This window comes from Enhydra lutris, unplaced genomic scaffold, assembly GCF_002288905.1.
Source record: "Enhydra lutris kenyoni isolate GAN:26980312 unplaced genomic scaffold, ASM228890v2 scaffoldscaffold59, whole genome shotgun sequence".
In the NCBI taxonomy this organism is placed as follows: domain Eukaryota; kingdom Metazoa; phylum Chordata; class Mammalia; order Carnivora; family Mustelidae; genus Enhydra; species Enhydra lutris.
In genome coordinates this window covers 10,196,491-10,224,174 of record NW_019154143.1, presented here as the reverse complement: position 1 = coordinate 10,224,174, position 27,684 = coordinate 10,196,491, and the positions used below count along the sequence as shown (strand labels likewise).

At 49.8% G+C, this 27,684-nt stretch overlaps 1 protein-coding gene across 1 annotated transcript; it reads left to right on the top strand.

Annotated features, from left to right (window-relative positions):
- Nucleotides 1-247: 247 nt before the first annotated feature.
- On the top strand, nucleotides 248-27,684 carry LOC111158471 (mal, T-cell differentiation protein like). The gene is made up of 4 exons (XM_022520507.1): nucleotides 248-355; nucleotides 22,122-22,289; nucleotides 24,199-24,321; nucleotides 26,867-27,684. Exons 1-4 carry the CDS (start codon nucleotides 248-250, stop codon nucleotides 26,927-26,929), a joined length of 462 nt encoding a protein of 153 aa, XP_022376215.1. The 3' UTR covers nucleotides 26,930-27,684.

The window sequence follows — 27,684 nt, the reverse complement described above, 5'->3', positions numbered from 1 at the left end:
GAGATTCCTGCCCTCGGTGCCTCAGTGTCTCTGCCCTGGGAGCCAGGGCCCATCGGATGCAAATCTGAATCCACATTCGCGTTTCACTGAGGAGTCTGTTGGCTGCAGCCAGTGGCTGGACCTGCTCGGCTGGAACTTTTTTTTTCCTCCCAGGCGACGTCCGATGGGTGTGTCGGGCAGGAGGTGATATTTGACGGCGGCGCGGGCCAGCCGTGCGGAGCCAAGGGCACCAGGCAGCGGGCGAGAGATGGCCTCCCCGGACCTGCCACCCCCCACCAGCTACGCCCCGCCCCAGGTGCCCCTGGGGGTCCTGCTGTTCTTCACCATCCCCTACGCCTTCTTCTTGCCCGAGCTGGTGAGTGCTGCCGCGTGGGTCACCTGCGGAAGGGGAGGGCCGGGGAGAAGCCAGCACTCCCCAGGAAAGGGGGACGGGGCTCTGGCTGCTGTGGTTTCCGATCTCCCCCACCAGACTCACCCGGGTGGTCCCTAATCCCTCCAGGTGCTCCTCCCAACTCCTGCAGTATGGGGTGGGTTTCCTGCTTCCAAAATAAACCCACTCACTGTCGGTGACAGGCAGGCCCCTGGTGATCGGAGGGGCCAGTGAGAGGTAAGGGGGATGCTGCTAAAGTGTCCTGGGTCCTCAGAAAGATGCTGGCAATGGACTTTTCTATGATGTCTTTTCTCCAACTACTTGCTTGTTTCTGCTTTTTCTAAAGTTCAAAAACGGTGGGGGGGGTGGCTCTGTCTTTCCTTCTGAGAGGAGGTCTTACAGTATTAATAGTCATGTGCGCTGACTTTGAACTTTGACTTGTAGACTCTGTGCAAGAGGTAGTTTGTGGCAACATCTGCCATAAAACATTTGTGTGAGGCACCCCTGTGGCACACGGGGACCTGTCACTGTGTGACACTCTCTGAGATGCCCTGCAGCTGGGTTGCCACTCGAACTCCTGCCAGGGGCTGGGAGTGGCTCTTGCATGTGGCAGTCTGCCGGGCTCTGTAGACACGGTGTCCATCTGAGCCAGCCACCACCATCCCCTTTCTACTCACAGGGACACTGAATTCTGGGGAACCATTCAGGGCAAAGGAGTCTGTTTGTGTTTTGAACATGTCCTAAAATATCTAGCTTGTGGGTGACATGCTTACTGGCTCTGAATTTGGCAGTGCTGACCCCAGGTCTGGGAGGGGAAGGTGGAAGGTTGTTCCAGCTTTCAATCTGACGTGACCAGCCCCCTCTCGTCATCTGCCTGAAGGCTGGGACCGAGCGAGTGACCCTGCAGCAAACAGGTTAAAGCAAGCCCATGGATGGCACCAAGAAAAGGACACCAGGCAGTGTGCACCCAGCATTTGGGTGGCTCCGGCTAAAACCACACCCAAGAGGCAGGTTTCTGCCAAGCCTGTCCCCCGAGGGCAGGGAGGAGTGGGGGAGGGCATAAGCACAGGCATCCCGCCAGGCTGATGACATCTGAGTGCTCTCGCGAGTTCTCTGTGCCCGGACCCAGGCGTGTCCCTCACCTCAGAACAACCACATGAATCTCAAGGATTGCGGTTCACGCCACCACTGCATACTGAGCACAGGCTTGATCCCAATCTTGCAAGCCCCTGGTGGAGGGCCGTGCCCTCCCAGGTTCCCTGAATGCCAGAGACAGATTCCTGAGCACTCCTCCACGGTCAGACTGTGTTTGAGACAGTGACTGTCCTGGGCTGTGACATCAGCAAGGAGAGACAATCTGACCTTGTCAAGTCAGGGAGGGGTCCAGACCTACCATGGAGGGGCCGATTTTGGTGCTGGACCTCAAAGGACAGGCTGGATTTCCAGGCTGGGGGCCAAGAACAGGGAAGGCCTGGAGTCCAGGAGAGCCCAGCAGGCAGGAGCCTGGAGGGAAGGGGCTTACAGAACCCGGAAACACCCGGGATAACCTTGTCGTGATGGGCCCATTGCCTGCACCCGGCCCCACGAGGCTGGGCTCTGTATGCATAGGAGGGTGCTCTGGAGCCTTAAGTATCTAGGAGGTGGGACTCCAGGAGGTGGGACTCCTAGATACTCCTAGATACACTGTCACTGGCTCAGTTGTACTCATTTATTTTTCTTTGGAAGTAATTTTAGATTTATAGCAAAGCTGTGTGAATAGGACAGAGTGTTCCCATACACTCTTTACTCAGCTTCCCTTAAAGGCTACATCTTGGGCACTACAACTATCAAAATCAGGAAATCAGCATGGATACTTTCATCGATCAGCTGCTCTAATAAACTTCATTCAAATTGTGCTGATTGCCCCCCTCATGTCATTTTTCTTTTTTTAAGATTTTATTTATCTATCTTCTTGACAGAGAGAGAGATCACAAGTAAGCAGAGAGGCAGGCAGAGAGAGAGACAGGAATAGGCTCCCTGCTGAGCAGAGAGCCCGATGTGGGGCTTGATCCTAAGACCCTGGGATCATGACCTGAGCCGAAGGCAGAGGCTTTAACCCACTGAGCCACCCAGGCGCCCCTCATGTCATTTTTCTGGTCCAGTTTCCAGTCCAGGATTCAGCATTGCATTTGGGAGTCTTACCTCCTCCGACTCCTTCAGTCTGTATCTTCATACTTTTGAAGAATAGAGATCAGTTATTTTGCAAATGTCCTTTCATTTGGCCTTGTCTGATGTTTCCTTATTTACAATTTTAGGGGTTTTTAAAAAAAGATTTATTTATTTATTTATTTATTTATTTATTTATTTATTTATTTTGAAAGAGAGAGCATGAGTGGGAGGGGCAGAGGGAGAGGGAGAGAGAATCTCAAGTAGACCACACACTGAGTAGGGAGGCTGACATGGGGCTCGATCGTAGGACCTTGAGATCACGACCTGAGCCGAACTCAAGATTGGGACCCTTAACTGACTACATTACCCAGGTGCCCCTACGATTTTAGTTTTAATTCACAAGTGATCCTTATTCATTGTGGAATATTCAGAAAATAGATATAGAAGTAAGTATAATCTATACATATGGATAATAATATAATCCATATTCATGTGCATATACGTTTGTATTTAACGGAGTTATTCTGTACATGCTATTTTGCATCATCTTCTTCTTAAGTGAGTGTTCCTAGCACAGACTGTAGACTCAAGTACACCTGCCTCGTATCTGGGGCCAGGGATGAGAGGTAAACGGGAGAGGAGGGAGAATATCAAGTTGGTTGGTTGATTCTGATCCCACTGAGCAGAAGATACTCTAGGCTGGAGAGGAGGGTGAGAATCAGCCTACCAGGAACCTCTCTGTCCCTGGTGACCTGGCCACGCTGCCTGCTGCCACACACTGGGGCTGGCCACGGAGCACTAGGCCTTGGGGTCCCAGCAGATTCTCAGTCCTGGGGCCTGAGGCATCCTAGGCAGCCATATGTTTTTCTAAGGACATGAGTCTAGAGAGTGGATCCTAAAACCAGGAGCTCAGGCCAGGGAAAAGGGGCAATTAGCAAGTGAAATCCGTTCCTGGATTCAGATGTAGTCTGTGACAGGGGTGGCCCAGGGTGGACATTGGTGGTGTCTGCAGGCTCACTTCCCTCCAGCCCCTGCTCACCGAGCTCCCACTGTGAGGTCTGGAGAGCAGCAGGGGGCTGGCTCGGGCTCTTTTGCATTAACAACAGTGACAAACTAGGGTGGCAAGAGGGTCTGCGTGTTCCCTACCGGCTCTGCCCCCGGAGTCTGCTCGTATAGATCTTTGCCAAAGTTGCTTTATTTTAGACTCTTAAGTGTTAAAATGCACATTTTAAACATTTATTTTGCAGTAATTAGAGATTCATAGGCAGTTGTGAATATAGTTCAGAGAGGTCTCCCATAGCCTTCCCCCACCTTCTCCCAATGGTTTTGTAATGCTTGTCCCATCAAAACCAAGTAACCCACGTTGGTCGGGTATGTCCACCTGTCTGTGCCATCTTCTCACACCACCACCACGATCAAGAGAACTATTCCGTCACCACAGAGATCTTCCTTCCGCTTCCCTTTTACAGTCACCCAACCCCCACCCAGTCTTCCCTCATCCCCTCCAGAACCCCTGGAAACCACTAATTTCATCTCTATAATTTTGTTATTTCAAGAAAAAGTTATATAAACAGGGGTGCCTGGGGGGCTCAGTCTGTTCAGCGTCCGACTCTTGGTTTCAGTTCAAGTCATGATCTCAGCGTGCTGAGATCGAGCCCCGTGTTGGGTTCCACGCTCAATTCAAAGTCTGCCTGAGATCCTCTCTCCCTCTGACCCTCCCCATGCTCATGCTGGCTCTCTTTCTCTCTCTCTAAAATAAATAAATAAATCTTTTTTAAAAAAAGTTATATAAATAAATGGAGTCACAGAGTATGTGGCCTTTTGAGACTGGCCTCTCGCACACAGCATAACACCCTTGGACGTCTGCCCAAGTTGTGTGCATCTGTAGTTCCTTTGATGGCTGCATAGTATTCCATGGCATGGACATACCATTGTTGGTTTCACCATGGACCCGTTGAGACACACCGTGGTTGCTTACAGTTTTTAACTCTTCTAAATCTAACCCTAGGAACATTCGCATACATTAGTGTGGGTCATGCATTCACCCCTCCAGGAGAGTGCCCGAGTGTGATTATTGGGTTGCACACAATAAGTGTACGCTCTCGTTTTATTAAGAAACTGACAAACTGTTTTCCAGAATGCCAGCACCATTTTCCTTTCCTACCAGCAGTGGAAGAGATTGAGATTTTTAACACTAAAATTCATATTTTGTTCGGTTTACTGTTGAGTTCAGATTTCTCACTTGAAAATGATACGGATTTCAAAACGTAATCTCCAGGTGTGGAACAGTGCATTTTAAGGTGAGAACGGACATGGTGTGTTCCGTCTGTCTTTCGTTCGGAGAGTGTGAGAGCCTGCTGGTGCTAGTGCTGGGCAGGGCTGGGGACCAGGTGAGTCACAGCACCGCACCCCCCTCCCCTCACCCCCGGTGCCTGCTCTTCAGAGCACACAGTGTGCAGGTGGCTAAGGGATGGAGATTTCCTGTGTGCTGTGAGCTGACTCATCAGCTTTTTTATAAGTGGACGGGGAATGCCGAGAGCTGACCCAGGCGACTGTGACCTGGGGAGTGCTATATGAATCAGAATCCAAGATGTTTTTTGACTTTAATCTCTTCATTAGTTAACTTAATTGATTCGATGTTTATTTAAAAAGAAACAGCTAAGAAGATTTCTAGAGTCAGCCAGTAAAAGGTGAAACAATTCAGACACACTGGTGTTTAATGTTCTCAGCTTCTTAACTCGCTTGCTTGGTGGCCAGAGGGAAATTCTCTGATTCCCCTAGAAGCTCATTCCAGAATCCTTGAGCTGGGGAAGTTCACCTTTATATTTTACTTAATATAGTAAGTATATATAAGTGTATATATATATATATATATATATATATATATATATATATATATATATATATATATATAGTAAGTGTATGTGTATATATATATATATATATAAGCTTCACCTTATTTTTACCCTGCTTCTTCTTCTGCTCTGTTTATATGTAAAAGCCTGTCTGAGAGGCATCTGGGGGGGCTCAGTTGGTTAAATAACTGACCCTTGATTTCAGCTCAGGTCATGATCTCAGGTTCATGGGATCTAGTCCCTCATGGGGCTCTCGGCTTAGCTTAGCAGGGAGTCTGCTTGGGATTCTTTCTCTTCCTCTCCCTCTGCCCCTCCCCACCCTGTAAAATAAATAAATAAATAAAAGCCTATCTGAAAACTTCCTGACCCCCAGAGCTGTCTCTGGTCACCCGTGCCGACTGAAGTTACCGTGGGGGCTGAGGGTAGACACCCTCCCCTCTCATATCATTCCCGTGCATTGAGTTTCCAAAAGGAGAAATCTTTTCCCCTGTTTTCAGTGCTTCCCATTCAATTCTCCATACTGTGGGGAGTGCTTACCCAAAAGTTAATTCAGTTTACCCGTTTTACTTCATCTTTGTAATCTTTACATCATCTTTGTTGCTTTTGTCCCTCCTTTACACACCCCACCTCACCACCATGCAACTTACCCCCACCCTGCTCCTGTAGGACAAGGGAGCTAACGATCTCCAGGCCCAGGGTGCCATTGGTTCCCACCACCATGCTCCCAGGATGCCTCCTGGACGAGAAAATGGGGACAGGGAGGAAAGATTGCAGAGCATTGGGGCGCCTGGGTGGCTTAGTGGGTGAAGCCTCTGCCTTCGGCTCAGGTCATGATCCCAGGGTCCTGGGATCGAGCCCCACCTCAGGCTCTCTGCTCTGCGGGGAGCCTGCTTCCCCCTCTCTCTCTGCCTGCCTCTCTGCCTGCTTGTGATCTCTCTCTGTCAAATAAATAATTAAAATCTTAAAAAAAAAAAAAAGATTGCAGAGTGTGAGGCAGGGGAGGAGCAAGGCCCTGGGAGGGAAGGGCGGGAGGGGCAATGTGAGAAGCAGTCGATGTCAACCTCCTTATGTTGCCTGGACCCACACTGACCACCCTGCACCAGCCCCAGCCTTACTCTCAAGGATGCCAGTGTGCTCAAGTTCAGTAACAGAATCAGTCGGTGCTGGGTCAAGAGCCTGGCTGTGCTGCTTCATCACTGTGAGAACCTGGGCAGATTCCTTAACCACTCTGAGCCGCGTTAACGGAAAGAGTAGCAGTAAAGATCTCATTAGACAGCTCTGGGGGTTCAATAAGGACATTCCCAGGACACAACAGCATGTCCAACTGCTCTAGAAATGTGAGCCCACGTATTTTATTGTTGTTGGTCGTCTGGACCTTTCCGTAGAAAGTGTGGGTCTCCTGTGAGCAACTTCCAACTGTGAACCAACAGGTGTTCACTGAGATGCGAACCAGCTCTCTGCTCTCAGGGGCCACAGGAGCATGAAGGTCTTAAGAAGGGGGATGAGGTAAATCAGGACCCCCGTCTTAAGGGAGTGGCGTGTGAACATGTAGCGAACACCCCAAGATAGGAAAGAGTGAAAAGCCAGGGCGCACAGCCCCAACTGCTGAAGGCTCTGAGAGCTCGGGAGTTGTCAGGTTAAGCTTGCTCAAGGCGGAGACTTGGTCTTCTTGAACGGTATGGATTGAGGGATTAGATGTGTGCTGGTTCAGACAAGCACTTCCTCTGACCAGGAGGATCACAGATAGAAGAAATCCAGCTGTGAGGAAAGAGGAGACGGCCATGTTTAATCCTGTATATTCCCTCAGCAAGTACTTACTGAGCACTTACTTGGGGCCAAGCATGGGGATATAAAGACAAAGGCAGGGTGCCTGGGTGACTCAGTGGGTTAAGCCGCTGCCTTCGGCTCAGGTCATGATCTCAGGGTCCTGGGATCGAGTCCCGCATCGGGCTCTCTGCTCAGCAGGGAGCCTGTCTCTCTCTGCCTGCCTCTCTGCCTACTTGTGATCTGTCAAATAAATTAAAAAAAAAAAAAAAGACAAAGGCAGACACCACCCCTACCTTCTGGGGGTGACGACTCATGCGGCGGACGGAGACTAGTCCAGGAGACTCGCGAATGGAGCTGCGCTGTCAGGGTGCTGTCAGGGCATGGGAGGAGACAGAGGCCGCCATGGGTGCTGCCCACAGAGGAGATTCAATACAGGGAAATGTTTCTGCCACTGTTGAGAAGCCGAACGAGCAGAAAGGAGATGCTAAAGCCAGAGAAGAAGCACATGAAGTGTTTGGAGTCTAGGGAGGGGGACCAGTGCTCGGGCCTCCAGAGTAAGACCCGCCTGCTGCTTCTCTGGCCTCTATGTGGGGGTTGCTGTGAGGGAGTGGGCACGGCAGAGGAGGGAGACAGGGACCTTGGGGTTGGAGCCAAAGTGCTACTGCTGCTGCTGGAGTGATAGCAAGACCTGGACCAGGCAACAAGAAGTACCCATCCTTCTCCTCCCATTCCAGGTCCCTTCCAGCCCCCCGCCCCTTTGCCAGATCCTAGCAAAAATCCAACTTCTAAGGGAGCTGAGCATTGTGGCTTACAGAGTTCCTGTCCCTGTCACAGAGTAGACCACAGAAGGGTGGGCTGGAGCCGTGAGACCCTGGGAACGAACTGGCACCATCCCCATCTGCACATTCCCCTCTGCCTGAGTCTGGACTTTTGGTCCTTTCCTTCCCCTGACCATGGCCAAACCATGCACAGCTTTCTCTGAACTAGCGGACTCTCTCAGTTCTGAGAAGGCAGACACCCAGCTACGGCTGGCAGGTCGGCCCACTGGGAGGATTTCACTTAACTAACAGGTGCTCCAAAGGAAATAACCCAGGGCCTCCCTGGGTAGCAGGGAGGGGCCTGGCACATTCTGACCTGCTGGAATGCAGGGAGCCCCAGATAAGCAGTCTCACCAGTAAGAAGTGCCCCGCCTGCTGCCAGTGCCCTTCCAGGAGCTTTTGCCTAAAGGACTTTCCCCTGGGGTAAGGCAGATCTGTGGGAGGCAGGAGAAGTTTCTGGAGTGTTGTCCAGATTGGCAAGTAGCAGGAAGCAGGCCAGAATAGGGTGGGGTGGAGAGGCCACACCCAGGTTCCCTGGCCTTTACCCCTCTCTTCTCTCCTAGCCCCTCCCTTGCATCCTCCCACCCCTGCCAGCCAGCCCTGCCCCTCAGATGTCACCACTAGGTCAGATCTCCCCCGTCTCAGCCAGAATAAATGTCTGCTTGGGGCCCACACAGGGCCTGGCCCTATACCGAGGCGGCACAGCTTCTTAAGGCTTCTTGGGCCCACTCTCCTGCCTCAAGCTATACCTAGAAGGTTCCACGTGGGTCGGAGAGTGGGCCCAGATACCCTAGGTTTGGGAATCCAGAGTCTTCTGACCTATATCAAGGAAGCCCGCCTCAGCTCCTCTCCCCAGAGGGATTCTCTGAGCTTTGCTTTTCTGCTTCTGTGCTGCTCACAGTCCCTGCCCCCACCCACCATGCCCATCTGTACCCTCTCTTGGCCCAGGGGATGCTGGGTGGATGTGGGGGGGGCGGTGTGCCTAGTGGAACACCACCCTCACTGACAGCACGTGTTTGTCTAGTCCTTCCTAAATGCCAGGGGAGAAGGCAAAGGGGTAGGAAAACCTCCCAGGGAATCCTCTCCTCTCTCTGAGGAAAGATGCAGCCAATCTGGAGAATTTCTCGAGCCTGTGAGGTAATGGAGCAGGAAATGGGAGGGGATGAAACAAATGGGTGTTTGTCTCCATTCTGTCCTGGCTCCTGGCAGAAAATGCCAGTCTGTGGTTGAGACACAGTGGCAGGCCCTAAAGTTGTCAGCTGGTGCCACCTGCATGGGAATCAGGCCCAGACAGATGATGAGACTGAGCAGCTAGGGAGTGGAGGGTCCAGCAGCCCACCTCCCGCCACCTCCTCAAGCCAGCAGCATGTACAGACCACCCACTTTGTGCTAGGCTCTGTGTCCTACACAGGGGACACAAAAACCACAGGGCAGAGTCCATCCAGGAGCTTGGGGCCTGGGGAGAAGGTAGAGGAGAAAGACAGTAACCATGAGGGAGGTCACCAAGAGGTGCACTGGGGACTTCGCAGTCAAGAATGGCTTCCTGGAGGAGGTGATCCTGGTCTGGGTTCTGCCCTGAAAGGTCTGGTCATAGACAAGTGGGGGAGGAGGAGCTGAGCAGGAGTCAGTGAGGACTAGATGAATGAATGGTCATCTCCTTGGGTCCTCAGCGCCTGACAAAGTTCAGGATCATAGCCATTGGTCGCCAAATGTCTGTGGATTCCTGAGGGAAGCAGGAGGTGGGGGACCTCCCCTGAGCCCACCTCTTGGGTTCATCCAGCAACCTTCTGGAAACATGTGAAGGAACACGAGATTAATAACCATTGTGGAAACCAAGGAGAAAGAGACCATGGTGGGAGGGAGCCTGTCCACCAGGCCACCATGGGGACTGGGGAGTGGGATGCATTTATCTGCTTTTTCATCTTTTATCTCTACTTTCTAACTTGTCTAAGGTACACAAGTTTAAAAAAAAAAAAGTAAAAACATTTTTGCCCTAAAGTCTTAGCTTTTGTTTTGTTTTGTCTTAAGAGATAAGAAGGAAAAAGCTCTTTAGACTTTGGATGGATAAGAATGTTTTTATTATCATACTTTCTGTAAATCTGTACTGCTCAGTCAATAAAAAGCTGGGTCCGTGGGGGTACTGAGGTCTAAATGGGTGGGCGCGGTCCTGGGGGAGGAAGCCAGGAGGGAGGGGAGGAAGGGAGAGGAGGCTCCGCTGACTCACCAGCCCCTCCTGGGCCTTGGCATCCTGCCTCTCCCGAGCACAAATCCCAAGGTAGGCACAGCCTTTCCCTGGCCTGCGGCCAGCCCCGTCCTGAGAGCACTTATAGGTACCAAGGGCTCCTTATAGGACTCCTTCTGCCAGGAGCGATGGTGGATGGAGCTCTGGCCAGCACTATTGTTCCTGGAGTGGACCGGATAAGACACGGGCCCTCACCGGAGGCCAGGGGGCCTGGGCCATAATTTCCTGCTAACCTTAAAGCCACAGAGAAAATTCTCACTCTGAATCAGGATGTAGTGACTCAGTGTTTGGAAGTGTCCTAGGTGAAATTAGGGAGCATTGAACTCCCATACAATGCTAGATGTGTACGGGTACAGGACTCCAGTCCAGGCCTGGCGCGCTCCCAGGGGTAACTGGGTAGGTCCCTTGGCCTCTCAGAACAGGTTTCCTCCCCTGTACGAAGGAGGGAAGGATTCTTGTCCAGAAGCTTCACAGGCTGCCAGGCCCCAGGTTCAGGCCTGGGAGCCACCTCGTGGGCTGTGGACAGGCCCTGCATGGGCGCTAGGGTCTCCAAGCTGCCCGCATAGAGGCCCGCCGCCGTCAAGGGGCCCAGGAGCGCCTGGCTCCCGAGGCGCCCTAGAAGAGGCCAGCACCACCCAGCTGTGAGGGCCCCAGCTCCTCCACACTGAGTTTCTGTCACTGCAGATATGGGATACTTCATGTCCCTGTCCTGTCAGCGGCGTTTCTGCTCCCTTCCTGTCCCAGGCTCCCGCTGCCCACTGCCCACTCCTCACACAGGCCCCACTGTGGCCCCAGGTCCCGGGGGGCTCCTGCTGCAGCAGCCAGGCTGTCTTCAGTCCCAGGGACAGAGCCATGGGGGAAAGGACGGGGACGGGGGTGCACACTAGCACAGGCAGAGGCCCTTGGCTAGAGGAAGGAAGGCGTTCTGGAGCAAAGTTCTCCACACACTGCCTGTGGCCCACAGAAGAGAGAGATTTTCATGGCAACCCGGTACACACGTGTGTGTGTGTGTGTGTGTGTGTGTGTGTGTGCGTGTGTGTGTGTTGAAACAACAGATTCGGGACACTCTTTCCCTTTCCCATGGGTAATGTACTCCAGTTTGCTAATCTAGTCTACTTAATCTTTTAATGCTGTTGCTAACTAAATGGATTTCACCACCCACGAGTGAATCTCAGCCCATGCTGGGAAGCCCCAGGACTGGGGATGCTGACTGAGGCTCCGCGAGACCCACCCGGAAGGGGAGGGTGAGGCAGGCTGGGCTTGCTGGGCTGCGGCCCGAGTCTGGTCTGAGGGGCACTGGGAGCCAGCGAGGTGTTCGAAGAGGGGTGAGGTCCTGGGTCCCAGCTGGTCCCTAGCAGTGCCGTGACAAGGGCTGTCGCTGGCTCCAGCTGGCTTGGACAGAAGGGAGGGGGACTATGTCACATGCTAGGAAGTCAGAGCCCGCCAGCTGTACCTTAGCATTGATTTTTCCGCATCAGAGCTGTGTCCCCAGGACCCAGGCTTTTTCTCGCTGCCTCTCTCCTCTTCCGTTTCATAGTTCCAGGCCTACTACCAGGCACAGCAATGGCCAGAGTGAGAACGGGGACTATCCCATCTGGGTCTCCTGAGGCAGAAGGATCCCTTTCCCAGGGGTCCCCCAGAGGCGTCCCCCTGGAAGAGCTGGGCGAAGTCACACTAGTGTCCCAGCCAGGGCAAGTAATGAGCCTAGTGAATGTCGGAAAGTCACCACCTACACCCTGTTCCTTCCCATATCTCCTACCAGTAAGCCCAGTTGGGGAGTTTGAGGACACAATTTAAATGGAGACAACCATCTCTGCAACATTATTCACTGGGGCATCGTCTATGTTGGGGAAAGCTAGAGACAGAGGCCTAATGGGGTACATGATGTTTACTGACTTGATGGAATGTAACTGTGGCTTGGAAAGTACAATCAATCCTTGGGGCACCTGGGTGGCTCAGTCAGTTAAGCGTCCAACTCCTGATTTCAGCTTAGGTCGTGATCTTGGGGTCCTGGCACCGAGCCCTAAGTCAGGGTCTGTGCCCAGTGGGGAGTCTGCTTGAGATTCTCTCTCTCTCTCATTCTGCCCCTCCACCCCGACTCATGCTCTCTCTCTCTCTCTCTCTCTCTCTAAAAGAAAAATATACAGTCGATCCTCGTTACGCACGGATTCTCTATTTGCAAATCTACCTATTCACTGAAATGTCTTTGCAACCCGCACATCAGTACTCACTGCGCTTTCGTGTGCAGAGCAGCAGGAAGTGTGGGTTGTCTGATGTGTGCGTGCTCCCACTTGAGGCCGGACCAGTGGACACTCTCCCTGTTTCCGCTCTCACACTGCAAACAAGTGTCCTTTTCACAGTTTATCTGGTGTCATGTGTTTCATATCTGGGGGCTTTTTGTTGGTGATTTTGCTGTTTAAAATAGCCCCTGAGTTAGTGCTGAAGTTCAACTTAGTGTTTCAGCTCAGGAAGGCTGTGATTTATTTGCCTTTCAGCGACAACACACGTTCGTTGAATGTATAGTGCTGTTGGCCAAGAATCCGGGGTTAGTGAACCAACACTATATATTAAATGAGGTGTCTTTAAACAGAAACACACCTAAAATAAAGGTATGTGTTAATCAGTTGTTGGAAATACTGGGGCCAAAGGTTTGCAGGAACCTTAATTCCTCTTTACCTTGGGAGCAAGGGTCTGGGGTTCATGGATTCAGTGTTCAGGCCAACTCTGTAGAACTATCTTGAGTAACAAGAATCAATTTTATTGAAGCCCTGTAGCAAAATACAAAATATTAAAAGTAGAATACAAAACATATGTTCATCATGCTTTATACCTTTATAGAAAATATGTATGCCTAAACACAGGGCTTAGGAGGGAAGGTAATATAACAGAAAATTCCTTTACTGTTACAATTATTTTTATAACCAATATAAAATCTTCCCATTGAAAACTAGTAACAGCTCTACCTCCTGCCGTATGGTTTTGGTTGGAGTCATTAAAACTGCCGTGGGGTTGAGGCATTTTGAGTTGATGATGTCACACTCCCAAGGCACACTGTCTCCAGCCACAGTGGCACAAACACGGGGGTGTATCTGTTTGAAGGTGTATTTTGTGGGGTCCAAAGCACAGTCCCAGGATGGGTTTTGTTTTGTGTTTCCCTTTTATTTTTCTCATTACTTATTATCATCATTATTATTATTATGCTGTGTTCATCACCATACCGTACCGTAACCTTCAAGTTCTTAGCAGCACTATTTACAACAGCCGAAAAGTGGAAGCAGCCCATGCATCCGTCAATGGATGAATGGCTAAGCAAAACAGATATGTGGTATATTCATGTAACGGAACATCGTTCAGTCTTTAAAAAGGAAGGAAAGTCTGACACAGACCGCAACATGAATGAACCTTGAGGACATTCTGTTCAGTGAAATGAGCCAGTCTCAAGAAGACAAATCCTATATGGTTCCACTCACGGGATCTACTTAGAGCGAACAAATTCACAGAGACCAAAATTGGGACAGGGGAGCACGTGGATGACTCCGTCAGTGAAGCATCTGACTCCTGGTATTAGCTCAGGTGTTGATCTCAGAGATATGAGATGGAGCCCCATCTGGGCTCCATGCTTTGAGGAGCCTACTTACAAAAAACTAAATAATAAATACAAATACAAAAATAAATAAATAAGAAAGACAGGGACTGGGGGGAAGGGGAGACGTGGCGAGTGAATGTGCGACGGGCACAGAGTTTTCAGTTGTGCAAGATGGAAAGCATTCCGGACATGAATGGTGGTGACAGCTGCACAATCCTGGGAATTAATGCCATTGAACTGTACACTTAAAAATGGTTAAGATGACCAAAAAAAAAAAAAAAAAAAGGTTAAGATGGTAAATTTCGTTCTGCGTATTTTATACAATTTTCTAAAAGAGAGGTCTACGATGGCCAAGAGACGCTGCACTTACACCTCATGGGCCAAGGGTTCCTGAGTGTAAGGCACTATGGAGTCCTTCATCCCAAGGGAGTCTTCAGGGAGTCCCGGTTCCCACCGTGGGCAAAGCCAGAACATCGCTTGATACCTGGGACCTCCTAGACCTCACTGTCCCGATTTGGGCCTTCCCCTCCCAGCCTGAAGTTTCTGAGGCTTTGTGAGGCTTTGTGGGAGAGCCTGCGTGCGTTCCGCCAAGTTCCAGGGAAGGGAAGGGAGAGGCAGCACTTCCTGAACGTGAAGACAGGTGGCAAGAAGAACTCCGCCATGCTGAGATACTGCCCAGCTATGCAGAAAAACCTGCCAGCGGGGTATCGCCCTGGTGCTCCTCCCGGGCTCCCAGGCCCTGACCTGCCCCTCCCGAGCCCACACCGCCCTGCCCCAGCCAGGAGTCCAGGCGGTGCACATCAGAGACCAGGCCTCCTTTTTACCTTCCTTGGCCTTTCACATGGGGTCATGTCGAGGGCAGCGTCTTTCTCTAGAACCTCTCAGGGCATGACATTCCTCTGCCTTGCACATCGGAGGCCTCAGCTCCCAGATGCTCCGTCTGGGTGGACAGAGTCATCCTCCCCAAAGAAACCGGTGGTTCTCCTGACTCTCCCATTCAAAAGTCCTGACCTTTGAAGCCAGCCTCCAACATCCAGCACAGCATCTTCTGTCTTCGTAAATGTAAACATTGGGGTTTTTTTTTTTTGATTCATTTAAACACTCAAAACCCTGTCGAACAGTTCTCCTGGGAGCCTGGGACATGATTGGTTTATTGGGTCTCAATCTGGAAATTGTCTGTGTGTCTATAAACAAAAGCAGATACACACACACACACACACACACACACACACACACATACACATTTTCTCCTTTATCTACATAAATCGTAGCACATTGGGCACACTGGTCTGAGCCTTATACCGTTCTTGAGTTTGTTCCATTTGGTATACAAGGATTTTTTTTTTTTTTCTCATTCTTTTTGAAGGCTGCCGAGTGTTCCACTGGGCAGACATAATTGCTTTGACTGGTCCTCTCTGGTTGAATATTTAGGATGTATCTTATCTTTTCTGTAACCAGCAAGGCTCCAATAAACAATGTTGTACATTTATCATTTTGTTCCTGTGTGTTATTCATAGGACAGATTCCAAAAAGTGAAATTATTGGATCACACAATATGTGTGTTTTGTGTTTTGATTGATACTGTCAAAATAATACAGCAGTTGATGGCACTCTTACTTAACCTGGAGATGGCAATGGATTTCAACCTGGGAGCTATACAGGGGCTTTGAGGGTCTGTGAGTCCCCAGATCTGTAGATAAAAATCGTGCATGTACATAGGTACATCTTTCTAGGTGATGAAAACTTTCATCAACCCCTCAGAAGGATCTGAGCCCCTGAATGTTCTCTCACTCACCCAGCTGATTGGTCTCCCAGCTCTCCCAGAAGCGAACTTCCCTTACCTCAGGAAGACTGGCCTTGGACATTCCCTCCTCTGGGTCTTTGTTGGGAAACGTTCTCTCCTGTCTTCTGTACCATTCCATATGGTTATGGCTAACATGGTCAACAGTGGTTACCCCAGACTCTCTGTGTGCCAGGAGGACTTAGCTAGTTCTCATAAGAATCAGATGAAAGCGGTGATCCCCACCTCGTCTGTTTGGTGGACTGCGACATGGAGGTACTGATGAGTCAAGTAACCTGCCCAGCAGGCAGAGCTGGAATCAGAACCCAGAGGGAGGAACGGTACTGTGTGCCCAGCCACATCAACCAGTGGGTAGGATGGGAAACAAAGAGACAAGCTCCAGGGGTTCTCAGACCAAACTGCACCCTCTGGGGAACTTTTAAAAAGACAGTCTCTCTCACTGGCTCAGGCAGAATCTCTGGGGCAGGATCCAGACCCCAGTGATTTCTCAAAGAGTCCAGGAGTGACAGGACTCAAAGCACAGCTCTGAGGGGAAGCCCCAGGTACACATGTCTTTCAGAATCTCCTTACCCCTACCCCATATTTTTTGTTGATTCTTTTCCTTGTGAAGCAGTTTGCATAGTAATAAACACTGGTGGTATAATGATGAGCACAGCTGCCTTCCAAAATAATAAGCATCCCCCCACCCCAAAAGTGACCCAAACTGCGCTTTTCTTGAAGTATCGTTTTCAACCCGTGGATTTCAACTTCGTTGCTACATTTCGATCCATGGCTGTCCTCCTTATTTGAAGTTCTATTGTCCCATCTTTGGTCAGCAAGAGCCTTCTGAATCCTCCTGACCTAACCCTGGGTACCTTTAAAAGTTCTCTCACTGTCTGGTGTGGTAAGATGCTTGGGCCGAACTTCTCTGCCCCGGCCCTGGAATCAGCATTTCTCCCAGAGAACTGTCTCGACAATGCTGCTCTGCTCCTGTATCCTAGTGCTTTAACCAACTCTCCACACCCAAGGAGCTGTTCGCCATTGCTCCAGGGAAGAATCAGTGGCCAAACCAAATGTTAAGCTCCATCCTACCTGAACAGATCTCTTCAAATTTCGAGTCAGCCTTTGGACAATGTATAGACGACTGATCTGTGTTTGTTCATAAGAAACAGGTTCTGAGGGGCACCTGGGTGGCTCAGTCATTAAGGGTCTGCCTTTGGCTCAGGTCATGATCCCAGGGTCCTGGGATCGAGCCCCACATTGGGCTCCCTGCTCCGAGGGAAGCCTGCTTCCCCCTCTCCCACTTCCCCTGCTTGTGTTCCCTCTCTCACTGTGTGTCTCTGTCAAATAAATAAATAAAATCTTTAAGAAAGAAAGAAAGAAACGGGTTCTGAACAAGGCTGCTCTTGGAATCCGCTCGATCCCAATATCTTACTATAATCAACCATTCTTCCAGTTTGAGGGCCAGTCCCAAACATCTCAAAATATCTCCTGCTCTTGGGAAATACAAACTGAAGGTTAAAATAAAAGAGCAGTTTAGCCTGCCAAGAAAATTTGGAAAGCTAAATAAGAGTTAAAAAATAAATAAATAAAGACAACAACTTGAAACCGCCTTACCTTTAAAAGAATCCAACCTAGATTGCTCAGGGCAGAAATGAGATAACGAATACTGGGTTTAAATTTACCTGGAGTTTGTCCTTGGCCCTGGTCCCTCCTTCTGTCCAGAAGCTAGAGGGTGTGGAAATAAAAAAATAACATTCCTCTGTGTCACGTGGATTATGCAACACTAAAGCCATTTCAGAAAATTCTCATGCAATTTGAGTAGATACCTAAATGCTCACAGGCCACCGCCCTCAGGGGTGAGCTCGGTTGTGAGAAGAGGTCCAGAGCTGTCTTACCCCACGTCCTGTGTGACCTCAGCCTCGGGCCGCTCCAGTACCGCATCACCTCACACCCTGTAGTGAGAATTTAGCACCGACGTGTAAATAGTGTACATTTGGCAATGTCTGCCCAGAGCAGCCTCTGATGGTAGGAGGGGGGGCGGGGCGGACCCCTCTGCAGGCACTGACAAGCACAGTGGCCCTAAGCCCCCGGCCCACCCCCCAGGTCTAGCAGAGGTGAACTGGCAGTGATCAGGGGCAGGAATCAAGTGGTCTCTCTCTGGTCTCAGAAAGCCCAAGTGAGTTAAAATTGCCGTGGAGGCTAAATGAGGCCATTTGAGCCTGAAAGATACGCAGCTGTAAAGCACCTGGTGAGGCAGTGGTGATGTCACCACAGATTCGTTCTAAAGAATGTTCTTTGACTCCATCCCCACCCACTTTGGTTCAGGCCCCATACTAGGCACCCGGCGTGTAGTGGAGAACGGCCCAGAGCATTCTCTGTCCTCAGAGGTCTGGTGTGAGCCCAAAATTTTACAAGTTCTGGTGCAGTCACTAAATCCCAAATACCATTCGCACGAAAAGCCAGCACTGTTTGGGTGTTGACAGTGCGCCGGCAATTTTATGCAAGTCCCAAGTGTGGGTAGGGAGGATGCTTGGCAGGTGCAGCCCCTGTCACTGAGATCAATACAAAAAAGCCCAGTTCTGGGGTGGGGGGGGCAGTGGCTTCTGTCCTTTAACAACCGTTCTTTAGAGCAAGCTGCCAACTCACTCACAGTCAGTCCCAGGCCCAACCTAAGATTTCCGAAATTCTGGATTATTAAGATCTGGGAAAACGTGTGGGCACCTGGGTGGTTAAGCATCCACTCTTGATTTTGGCTCAAGTCATAATCTCAGGGTCATGAGATCAAGCCCCATGTTGATGCTTACGATTCTCTCTCTCTCCCTCTGTCTCTGCCCCCTGAACCCAGCTCATGCTCTCTTTCTCTCTCTCTCTCTCACTCTCTCTAAAATAGGGCGCCTAGGCGGCTCAATTGGTTCAGCAGCTGCCTTTGGCTCAGGTCATAATCCTGGAGTCCTGGAATCAAGTCCCACATCAGGCTCCCTGCTCGGTGGGGAGTCTGCTGACCTCTCATATGCTCTCTCTCTCTCATTCTCTCTCTTTCAAATAAATAACAACAACAATAAATCTTTTAAAAATAAATGAAATAAAATAAATCTGGGGAAATGTGCTCCCAGAGCTGGTGCTTTAATTGGAGTCCAAGCTTCCAGTGGTGTCCAGCCTAGTAAGAACTTTGTTGTCCCCCTCTTAGTCGATTTTGGCTTCTCATCTCCTGTTCCTTTTCTCTTCTTAAGAACCTACGAAATCTCTATAAATTCAAAAGTGCTTTTTGTCTCCAGGACAACAGCAGTAGAAGCCTCGCAGGGGATGTTTGTCATATCTCTGTCTATGTATTGTTTACTTGTAAGATGAGAACTGCCAGTCCCATAAAGCCAGGGATATGTTATGAAAATCAGAGCCGAACATTGCATATCTTTCAGCTGAGCTAGACAGAAGTTGTGTGGACTTGTTTCGTCTGGCATCATTCAGAAATAAGCTGCCTCCACAGTCATTCAAAACTGCAGAAGCAATACCAAGACTGAGGAAATGGAATTATCAGCTATTGAATATGAAATTGATACCAAGAAAAATTGATATAAAGACACCCACACTTCAATACATGGTATAACTACTGCACAAACTGCAGAACACCAAAGACAGAGAGAAGACTCCCAAAGCAACCAGACACCGAAGGCAGATTCCTCCAGAAGAGCAGCAGGAATAATGGCAGCTGGAACAATTGAATAATATAGAAGGTTGTAGAACACAGTGGGAAAATATCTTAAAAGTGCTGAAGGAAACAATGATCAGGGCAAAAATAACATTTTTATGACAAACTGAATACTACCAACTGACCTTTCCTAAAGAAACTACTAATGATTGTACTGCAGGAAGAAAGAAAGTGATCCTAGGAGGAATATCTGAGATACAAGAATATCTTCATGATTCAAAGCAGGGAAAGATTTCTTAAATTCCATCTGTATGGAATCCGTCTATAAAGGAACAGATGAACATATTCAATTATGTTAAAATTAAGAACTCATTTCATCAAAAGGCATCATCAGATGTGTGAGACACATCCTGAAGGAATATATTTGCAATAATTGTAACAGTCAATGAGATCCACACTATGAGAAAGAATCACTCTGAATCAGTAAGAAAGAGGCAAACCCACAAGAAATTTGTAACCAATAAAAAACAGCTTAAAATGTTACAGAAGATAAAAAACATGAAAGTAAATTCAATCTTTTTTTTTTTTAAGATTTTATTTGTTTGACAGGCAGAGATCACAAGCAGGCAGAGAAACAGGCAGAAAGAGGGAGAAGCAGGCTCCCCAAAGAGCAGAAAGCCCGATTTGGGGCTCAATCCTAGGACCCTGGGATCATGACCTGAGCTGAAGGCAGAGGCTTTAACCCACTGAGCCACCCAGGAGCCCCAGTAAACTCAATCCTACCTGTAATCATAAAAAATTAAAACCTAATGAGATACATAAAAAATCCCAAGGAATATGCCAAATGACAACAACAACAACAACAACTGCAACAACAAAAAACCCTTCTTGAACTGATAAGTGAGTTTAGCAAGTTGTAAGATACAATATTAATACACAAAAAAATTGATCATGTTTCTATCTACTGGTATTGAACAATTAGGAAATGAAATTTGTAAAAAATGATACTATTGACAATAGCTTCCCAAAATGAAATATTTAGGCATACATATAGGAAGTGTGTATAGTATCAGTATGCTAAAAAGAACAAAATATTGATAAAAGAAGTCAAAGAACATCTCAATTATTGGAGAAGCATACCATGTTCATGGATTGGAAAACTCATCATAGTAAAGATGTCAATTCTCCCCCAAACTGATCTATAGATTTAACCCAAAATCCCAACAGATAGATATTGTAGATACAAAAAATCTGCTTCTAAAATTTGTGTGGAATCAACAGAACTGGGGAAGGGGATGAGCTATCTCCTGAGATGGGCAGAAATGTGAGCCACCTGCACAGACAACTCTTTTGATTATTGTAACTTTACAGAAAGTTTTAAAATCTGGCAGTGTGATTCCTCCACACCAAGGATGGCTCCCTCTCCCCATTATTCCAAATCTCCAGTGGTCTCATAGTCCAAAACATTCTCTCTCTCTCTCTCTCTCTTTTTTTTTTCAGAATTATTTTGTTGCTTTATAAAAGAAAAAATTACCCACTATGCCATCTAAGAAATAGAACTTTACCACTGTCTTTGGAGGTCTCAGTACATTCATTCTCAATCCCATCACTCTCTCCCTCAGAAGGGTCATTTTCAGAAGGTGCTGAGGAGAATAGGTTCTGAGGGATTTGAGGAGTGTCAATGAGTTCAGATTTTGTAATTTGTTGCATTTGAGGAGCTTGAGGGGCGAATGAGGTGCTCAGGGTACAAAATTTAATAAGGCATTCACCCTCAGGGTCCTGCCAGAGCATGGTTGGCCCCTGCAGTGGAATATCTGAATGGAGACTTCCAAGTGGGCCAGTGGATGTGTGGGAATGAAGGCCTGAGATTGCTGGCCTATATGGTGCTTAGATTGAACAGGTGCACAGATTTAATAGGGTGCACAGATTTAATAGGAGTGAGAAGAGGGAGGACCGAGGAGGCTCACAGGGACATCCTAAGGAGAACCCAGGAAGGAGAGGAGCCTAGAAAGTCTGAAACAGGGGTGCCTGGGTGGCTCAGAGGGTTAGGCCTCTGCCTTAGGCTCAGGCTAAGGTCTCAGGGTCCTGGGATCAAGCCCTGCATGGGGAAATCTCTGCTCAGCAGGGAGCCTGCTTCCCCCTCTCTCTCTCTGCCTGCCTCTCTGCCTACTTGTTATCTCTCTCTCTCTCTCTCTCTGTCAAATAAATAAATAATCTTTTTAAAAAAGAAAGAAAGTCTGAGACAAACTAATAACAACAAAACCACTTGGTGCTCCCTCAGGCCTCTAACTGGACATGCTACCATGTGGACATTTACTTAGTTCTTTCCTTGGGCTGACCCATATGGGTATAAACCCAGCACAAGAGCAAACAAATGCAGAGCCCAGAGAGAACGGGGAGAAGGGTTGGTTTCTCCACTAAGGGGATAGTAACAGCCTGGACAGGGCTGAGAGGTGATCAAACTGGAATGGTATTGCCCAGGGTGTCAGATACTATAACCCAGGGCCCCAAACCAAATGCCCACAGGGCCAGGCTGGCACTGTGAGTAGGTAAAGGGGGCCAGGAAAAGGAAATAGTATTCCATAGTGAAAAGGAGCAACAGAAAACATGCTACACAATGGCACGGGTTGGGGGTGAAAGGGAGGTGGTCCACTGAGGATGTCAAGTCTTCTTTTATTTTTAAATTTTATTCATTTATACCTCTATGTTAACCACTTGACTTTTCAAAAAAAAAAAAAATCTACTCTTCTCCCGGGGCCAGGCTTCCTTCCCCATTTCCCTCTTGTTCCACCTAACTTCACCTGAAGAGCTTTTAACCAGACGGAAGAGAAGAGAGATGCTGTGCAAAGGGAAGTACGCCCTACATGAGCAACTTAAAGTTCTTCTTTTATGGTTTCTTCTTGCAGATATTTGGCTGCTGGGTCTGGATCCTGGTAGCTGTCACCCATGTAGCAAATCCGTTGCTGCAAGGATGGGTGATGTATGTCTCGATCACCTCCTTTCTCATCTCCCTGATGTTCCTGTTGTCTTACCTGTTTGGATTTTACAAAAGATATGAGTCCTGGCAAGTCCTGGTAAGAACCGGAGGGAGTGATCCAGACCCTGGGGCTTCTCCGGATGTCCGTTCTGGGCATTGTGAGGACAAAGGTCCTTCTGGGCTGGGACGGGAGTTGGGCACGGGGGGTGGGGGGCAGGTTGGGACCAGAGACCAGACACCAGGGACCAGAGGCCTTGTCATGGCTGGGCCTCTATGGAACCAAGGCTTTTTTATCTTAATGCGTTTACTAGTAAGGCAGAATGAAAGCACTCCTTTGCCACAGTAAATGTTTCGTCGTATTCCCCTCCATTGTCTTCCTTCCTACATATTCTCTATCAAGCACATCTTGACTCGTTTCCCCTTAAGCTTTATTTATGATTAAATCATTGGAGTTGGATTGAAGGACATGATAGTGGGGGGGGGGGATCACCCCAGTCCTACAGCGATTCCTCTATTCCTTGTGCATTTTATGTAAAAGTGTATATATAATCATGCCGAACCAATAATTTTGGTGTCAATTCTTTCATTAACAATATATCATTAAATTGCTTTCATGACCCATATCTTGAAAACCATTTAAAAAGTTTCTGTATGGAACATTTTAAAACATACACAAAAGTAGTGAACATCACATCATAGACCCTCCAGAAACCACAACCCAGATTCCTGCACTATTAACATTTTCCCACATTTGCTGCACCTAGACTTTTTTTCCTAAAGAATTTTAAAGCAAACCCAAAACATCATGTTGTTCCATTCTACACACTTCAGTATGACTCCAAAAAAATATGCACACATTCTTATGTCATCATGCTTATATAAAGTTACTAACAATCATTCCTCCGTATCACCTAAGACCCAGGCCATGATCAGATTTACTCGGTTACACCTGAAAAGTCTCTTTACCATTGACCTGTTTGATCGGGACCCTCCCAGGGACCATGCGTTGCCCTTGGCAGTCATGGTTCTTGGGTACCTATAACCCAAAATGGCTCTCCCTGCCAGTGACTGGTTGAAGAAGGCGGATCAGCTGTCCTATAAAAGGTCTGATGTTTTGGGGTTTTGTTTGCTTCTTCCCAGTGTGATGTGACTTGCTCCTTCAAGTCCCTGAATGACAGATGGGTGAACTTTTCTGGCATTAACATCTCCAGTGTGACAGGCTTACCCCCCCATCAACTATTTCCCTCATGCTTTTTTTCACCTCTTCATGAGCTTCCCCCGAACCGAGTATCTCATTAGAGATTGTAAAATGCCAGTAATGACATTCCTTCCGGAATTGACAGCCCTTTTAAATGACTGCCTGACACTCTGCGGTTGAAGAAAGCACGCTGCTGAGCGTTCAGCGCAGAGACTCAGCCTCTGGAATCTGGAGTCGAATAAGCCTGACTCTACCCACTCCGCCGCATGTTAGCTCAGCCCCAGTCTCATCACCTGCACATCGGGGTGCCCAGAGCTGCAGCCTTTTGGCGTTAGCTGTGGGAATGAATGAGGTGGCATGACATACTGTTAGGACGTAGCAGGTCTTCGTAACGCTAATGGTTAAGAGCACAAGCTTGGAGTTCATCTGGCCTAGGTTCAAATCCTGACTTGGCTCTTTATTCCTAGACCTTGACCTTGAGCTCCTACTTCTTCAAAATGGCACTAATGTTAAGTGGTGCTGACCCCATAGCTGGCAAGCTTACATGAGGTACAGGAGGAAAGGCTTAGCACGAACAAGCACTCAGCCAAATGCTGGCTCGGATGGATGTCACTATTGGCATTTATTAATCCGCCATGGTTCACTGCATCTTGAGTTTATCAGAAACACTGCAGAAGGAAAGAGCAGGAGTCTGGGGTGCAGGCCGGGCTCTTTGGCCTGCTCCTCCCAGCTGTATGGTGTGAGGGGCAAGTGTCCACCTGCTTCCGTGCCCCCGTGACGCCGGCCGTGGCCCCCTCTGCCTTTCCAGGACAGCCTGTACCACGGCACCACCGGCATCCTGTACATGAGCGCCGCGGTCCTGCAGGCACACGCCACCATCATGTCTGAGATCAACGACCTGAAGAACTACTTCATCAACACCGCAGCCTCGGTAAGCACGGGACAGAACTCAGAGCCGCTGGGTGGGGGGGGCACCTTGCCGGAGACTCCATTCTGCCCCTGCGGACAGATGACCCCAAGCCTCAGGCTGACGGGGACTTGGAGGACTGGAGAAGCTGTGTGTGTATGTTTGTGTGTGTGTGTATGTGTGTGTGTGTGTGTGTGTGTATGTGTGTGTGTGTGTCTATCTGTATCTCTGTGTGTGTGCTGTAGACGTGTGTGTGTGTCTGTGTTTGTGTCTGTGTGTGTCTATGTGTCTATGTGTGTCTGTGTCTGGGTGTGTCTCTGTCTGTCTATGTGTGTCTGTGTGGGTGTGTCTGTGTGTCTATGTGTGTCTGTGTATATCTGTGCCTATCTATGTGTGTCTGTCTGTGTTTGTATGTGTCTGTGCCTGTTTATGTGTGTCTGTGTCTGTCTATGTGTGTCTGTGTCTGTCTGTGTGTGTGTTTGTGTGTGCACACATGCACATGTCAACAGCCACGTGCTGTTCAGGTTCAGGGGTCATCTCTCACTTTCTGCTTTTCCCGCCTCAGGCTTACTCATCCATACACCCGCTATACCACCCTCAGAACCTTTTTTCTAAAACACAAATTGGAACGCTTCTCTCTCTCCTATTGAAAGTTCTTCCATGGCCCCTCTGCTTGCGGAATGGAGCCGGAATTCCTCAGCGTGGCCGAACGGAGTCAGTGTCCTTTTGTTTCAGTGATGGAAGTGCACAGGGCTAACTGTTGGCTGATGGAATCCAGGGGCCAGGTGGTCCAGCCAGCCGTAGGGAGAGCAGGACCCTCAAGGCCTTAGGTCCACTAGGACCAGAGACTCAGCCGGTTCACCTGCCTTCCTAGCCAGCGGCGACCTCTCTTCTCCTGTGGGGGAATGGCGCCCTCACGTGGCAGCTCGCTCACAGCCAGCAGCTTCCTCCTCTAGTAGCTTGTGACCTTCCTTATTCCCCCCTTGAAAACTTCTCAGAAAGGATCTAACACCCACACTGTGGTAAGCCCCACAGCAACCAGTCACGGGCACCAGAAAGGTCATGGCCTGTGTCAGTGTCGGGGCTCCTGCAAGGATCAGGTGGCAGGAGGAAGGGATGGGGCGTGGGGTGCCGTTCTCCACAGTAAGAATGGGGTGCCCGGCAGGCACAAAGGACGGCTACACGTATTCAGCTGCCTTTGCAGCCCGTCTGCCTCCTTTCCCTCCTCCTCAAACTATTCTAACTCCCCTGAACTCCTGGCTCCAGCAGGATCCACACGCCGCCCTTCCACAGTCTGGCCCGGTGCCCTCTGAGCTCTGTCCTGCTGCTCACCGTCGGTCTGCTCCAGCCGCCGGCCGCCTCCAGCCACGCCTGAACACACGACACCTGCTCTCGCCTCTCCCTCGCAGGGACACCCCTGCTCCAGGAGCCAAACTCCTTGCCACCTTCTGTTCCCTTCTCACCGGCAGACCACCTTCTCGGGGAAGCCTCGTCCTTCCCCCTCCCCAGCAGGCCCTGTTTGTCTCTGGCTTATTTTCTCCCGGGCACTTATCCCCATCGAACCTGCTACTCTCCTGGTTTATCTTGCTTGCTTTCTGCTCCTGCTGCTGGAATGTGAGCACCGTGAGGGCAGATGTTTTTGAACGTTTTGTTCGCTGTTAGGGCGACTGTCATTTTTGAAGTATAGCAGGTGCTTGAAAGATGTTTGTTGAATGAGTGAGTGGATGAATGAGAACAGGGTGTGAGCGGACAGTGGGGCGATTCGAGGCTGGAATGGTCATCCAGCCCTGGAAGGCCTGTTAAGGGCAGTGGCCTCTGTCCTCAGAAGCAGGGACTCCTCACACAGTTTCAAACATATGACAGGAGCGGCTCCATCACATCTTCCTCTTGGGACAGATGAGACGGGATGAGGGAGCAGAAGTGGGCAAGCTGAGGCCCGGAGAAGTCTTGGGGAGGGATGACGGCAGCCGAGACAAGGGAGAAGTGAGCGTACACGAGGTGGTCAGGCAGTACATGCAGATGAGTTTGGGGATGGCTTTGGACGTGGCCGTGGGGGAAGGGAGGCGTCAGGCTGGTTTCTGTCAGGCAGCGGGATGAGATGGGGTTCCTGAAGACCCCCTGAGCGAGTGAGGCTGGAGAGGAAAGCTCAGCAGTCCGTTCTGGACCACTGAGAGCTGGAGGGGCCTCCAGAGCCCTCACGGGGTGCTGGCAAGCAGGGCGCTCAGAGCAGGGTGCTGGGCTACCGGGTGGACACGTGGGGGAAGTCATCGGAGTCCAGCCTGGCTGGGACAAGGGGACAGTGAGGGAGACAGGACCCAGGGCAGGGATGGAGCGAGCCTGCTCTCTGCCCAGGATCAGGAGGACACGTGTGCCCAGGAGAGTCGGAGCCAGAACCCAGGAGGGTGCCCGGGGACGGCGAATATCAAGGAGAGGAGCGGGGCAGGGCAGGGTGTGGGGCAGGCAGGGGGAACAGGGTCAGGACACTCAACCTCCCAGCCTGCAGGGAAGGGGTGGGGACGGCCGTTGGCCCTGGCCATCGCTGACACAGGAGCCTCCCGTCTCCTTCCAGTTCTTCGCCTTCATCACCGCCCTGCTCTACATCCTCCACGCCTTCAGCATCTACTACCACTGAAGCGGCAGGAGCCAGGCGCGGGGTGGGGAACCCCAGCAGCACCTAATATGGGCTCCTGAAGCTCGCGCTCAACATCGGCCGCGTGGGTGACAAACAGAACATCAGCAAGACCCTCAAGGGGCTGAGGACAGACCAGCTTCTCACACTGAGGGACGAAGTCACACTCTGGCATCTCCGTTTGGACATTTTAATTCATTATGGAGAATATGAAAAAGATTGGGGGGCAGGGGTGTTGTTTGCTTGTTTGGTTGGTTTGGGTTTTGCCTGGGCGAGTAACTGTCCCTTCTCACAGGGAACCTCACTCTCCTGGAAAACTGGTATCCAACATCCTCACCAGGGAGAATCCCACGTCTGCCATTTGTCACACCTGTTTGGGGATTCTACCTCAGCAGTGAGGTTCCCCCAGAGCAGGTTTAAGGGGACACTTAGTCTTGTTTTGTTAAAATCAAAATGGTGCTGCCGATGCCTTCAGAAGAAGACCCACAGACCTTGTTCCTGACGCATGGTTCTGACCTTGTTTTGGAGCGGTGGTCCAAATCCGCTCTCCCATGCCCCCCGGGGAGCTGATGGGGGACGAGCCACACAGCCCACTCCCCCCCATTCCACTCCTCCTTCCCTTTTCTCCCCAGTTTTGGGATCCAAGGAAAATCTTCATAAAAGCAACTTTGAGGATAGATTTGTGAGGAAAATAAGTGACTGCCTACAAAATTGTTATGTAGTAAGACCTGGGGGAGGGGCAGGATGGGGGGGAAGGG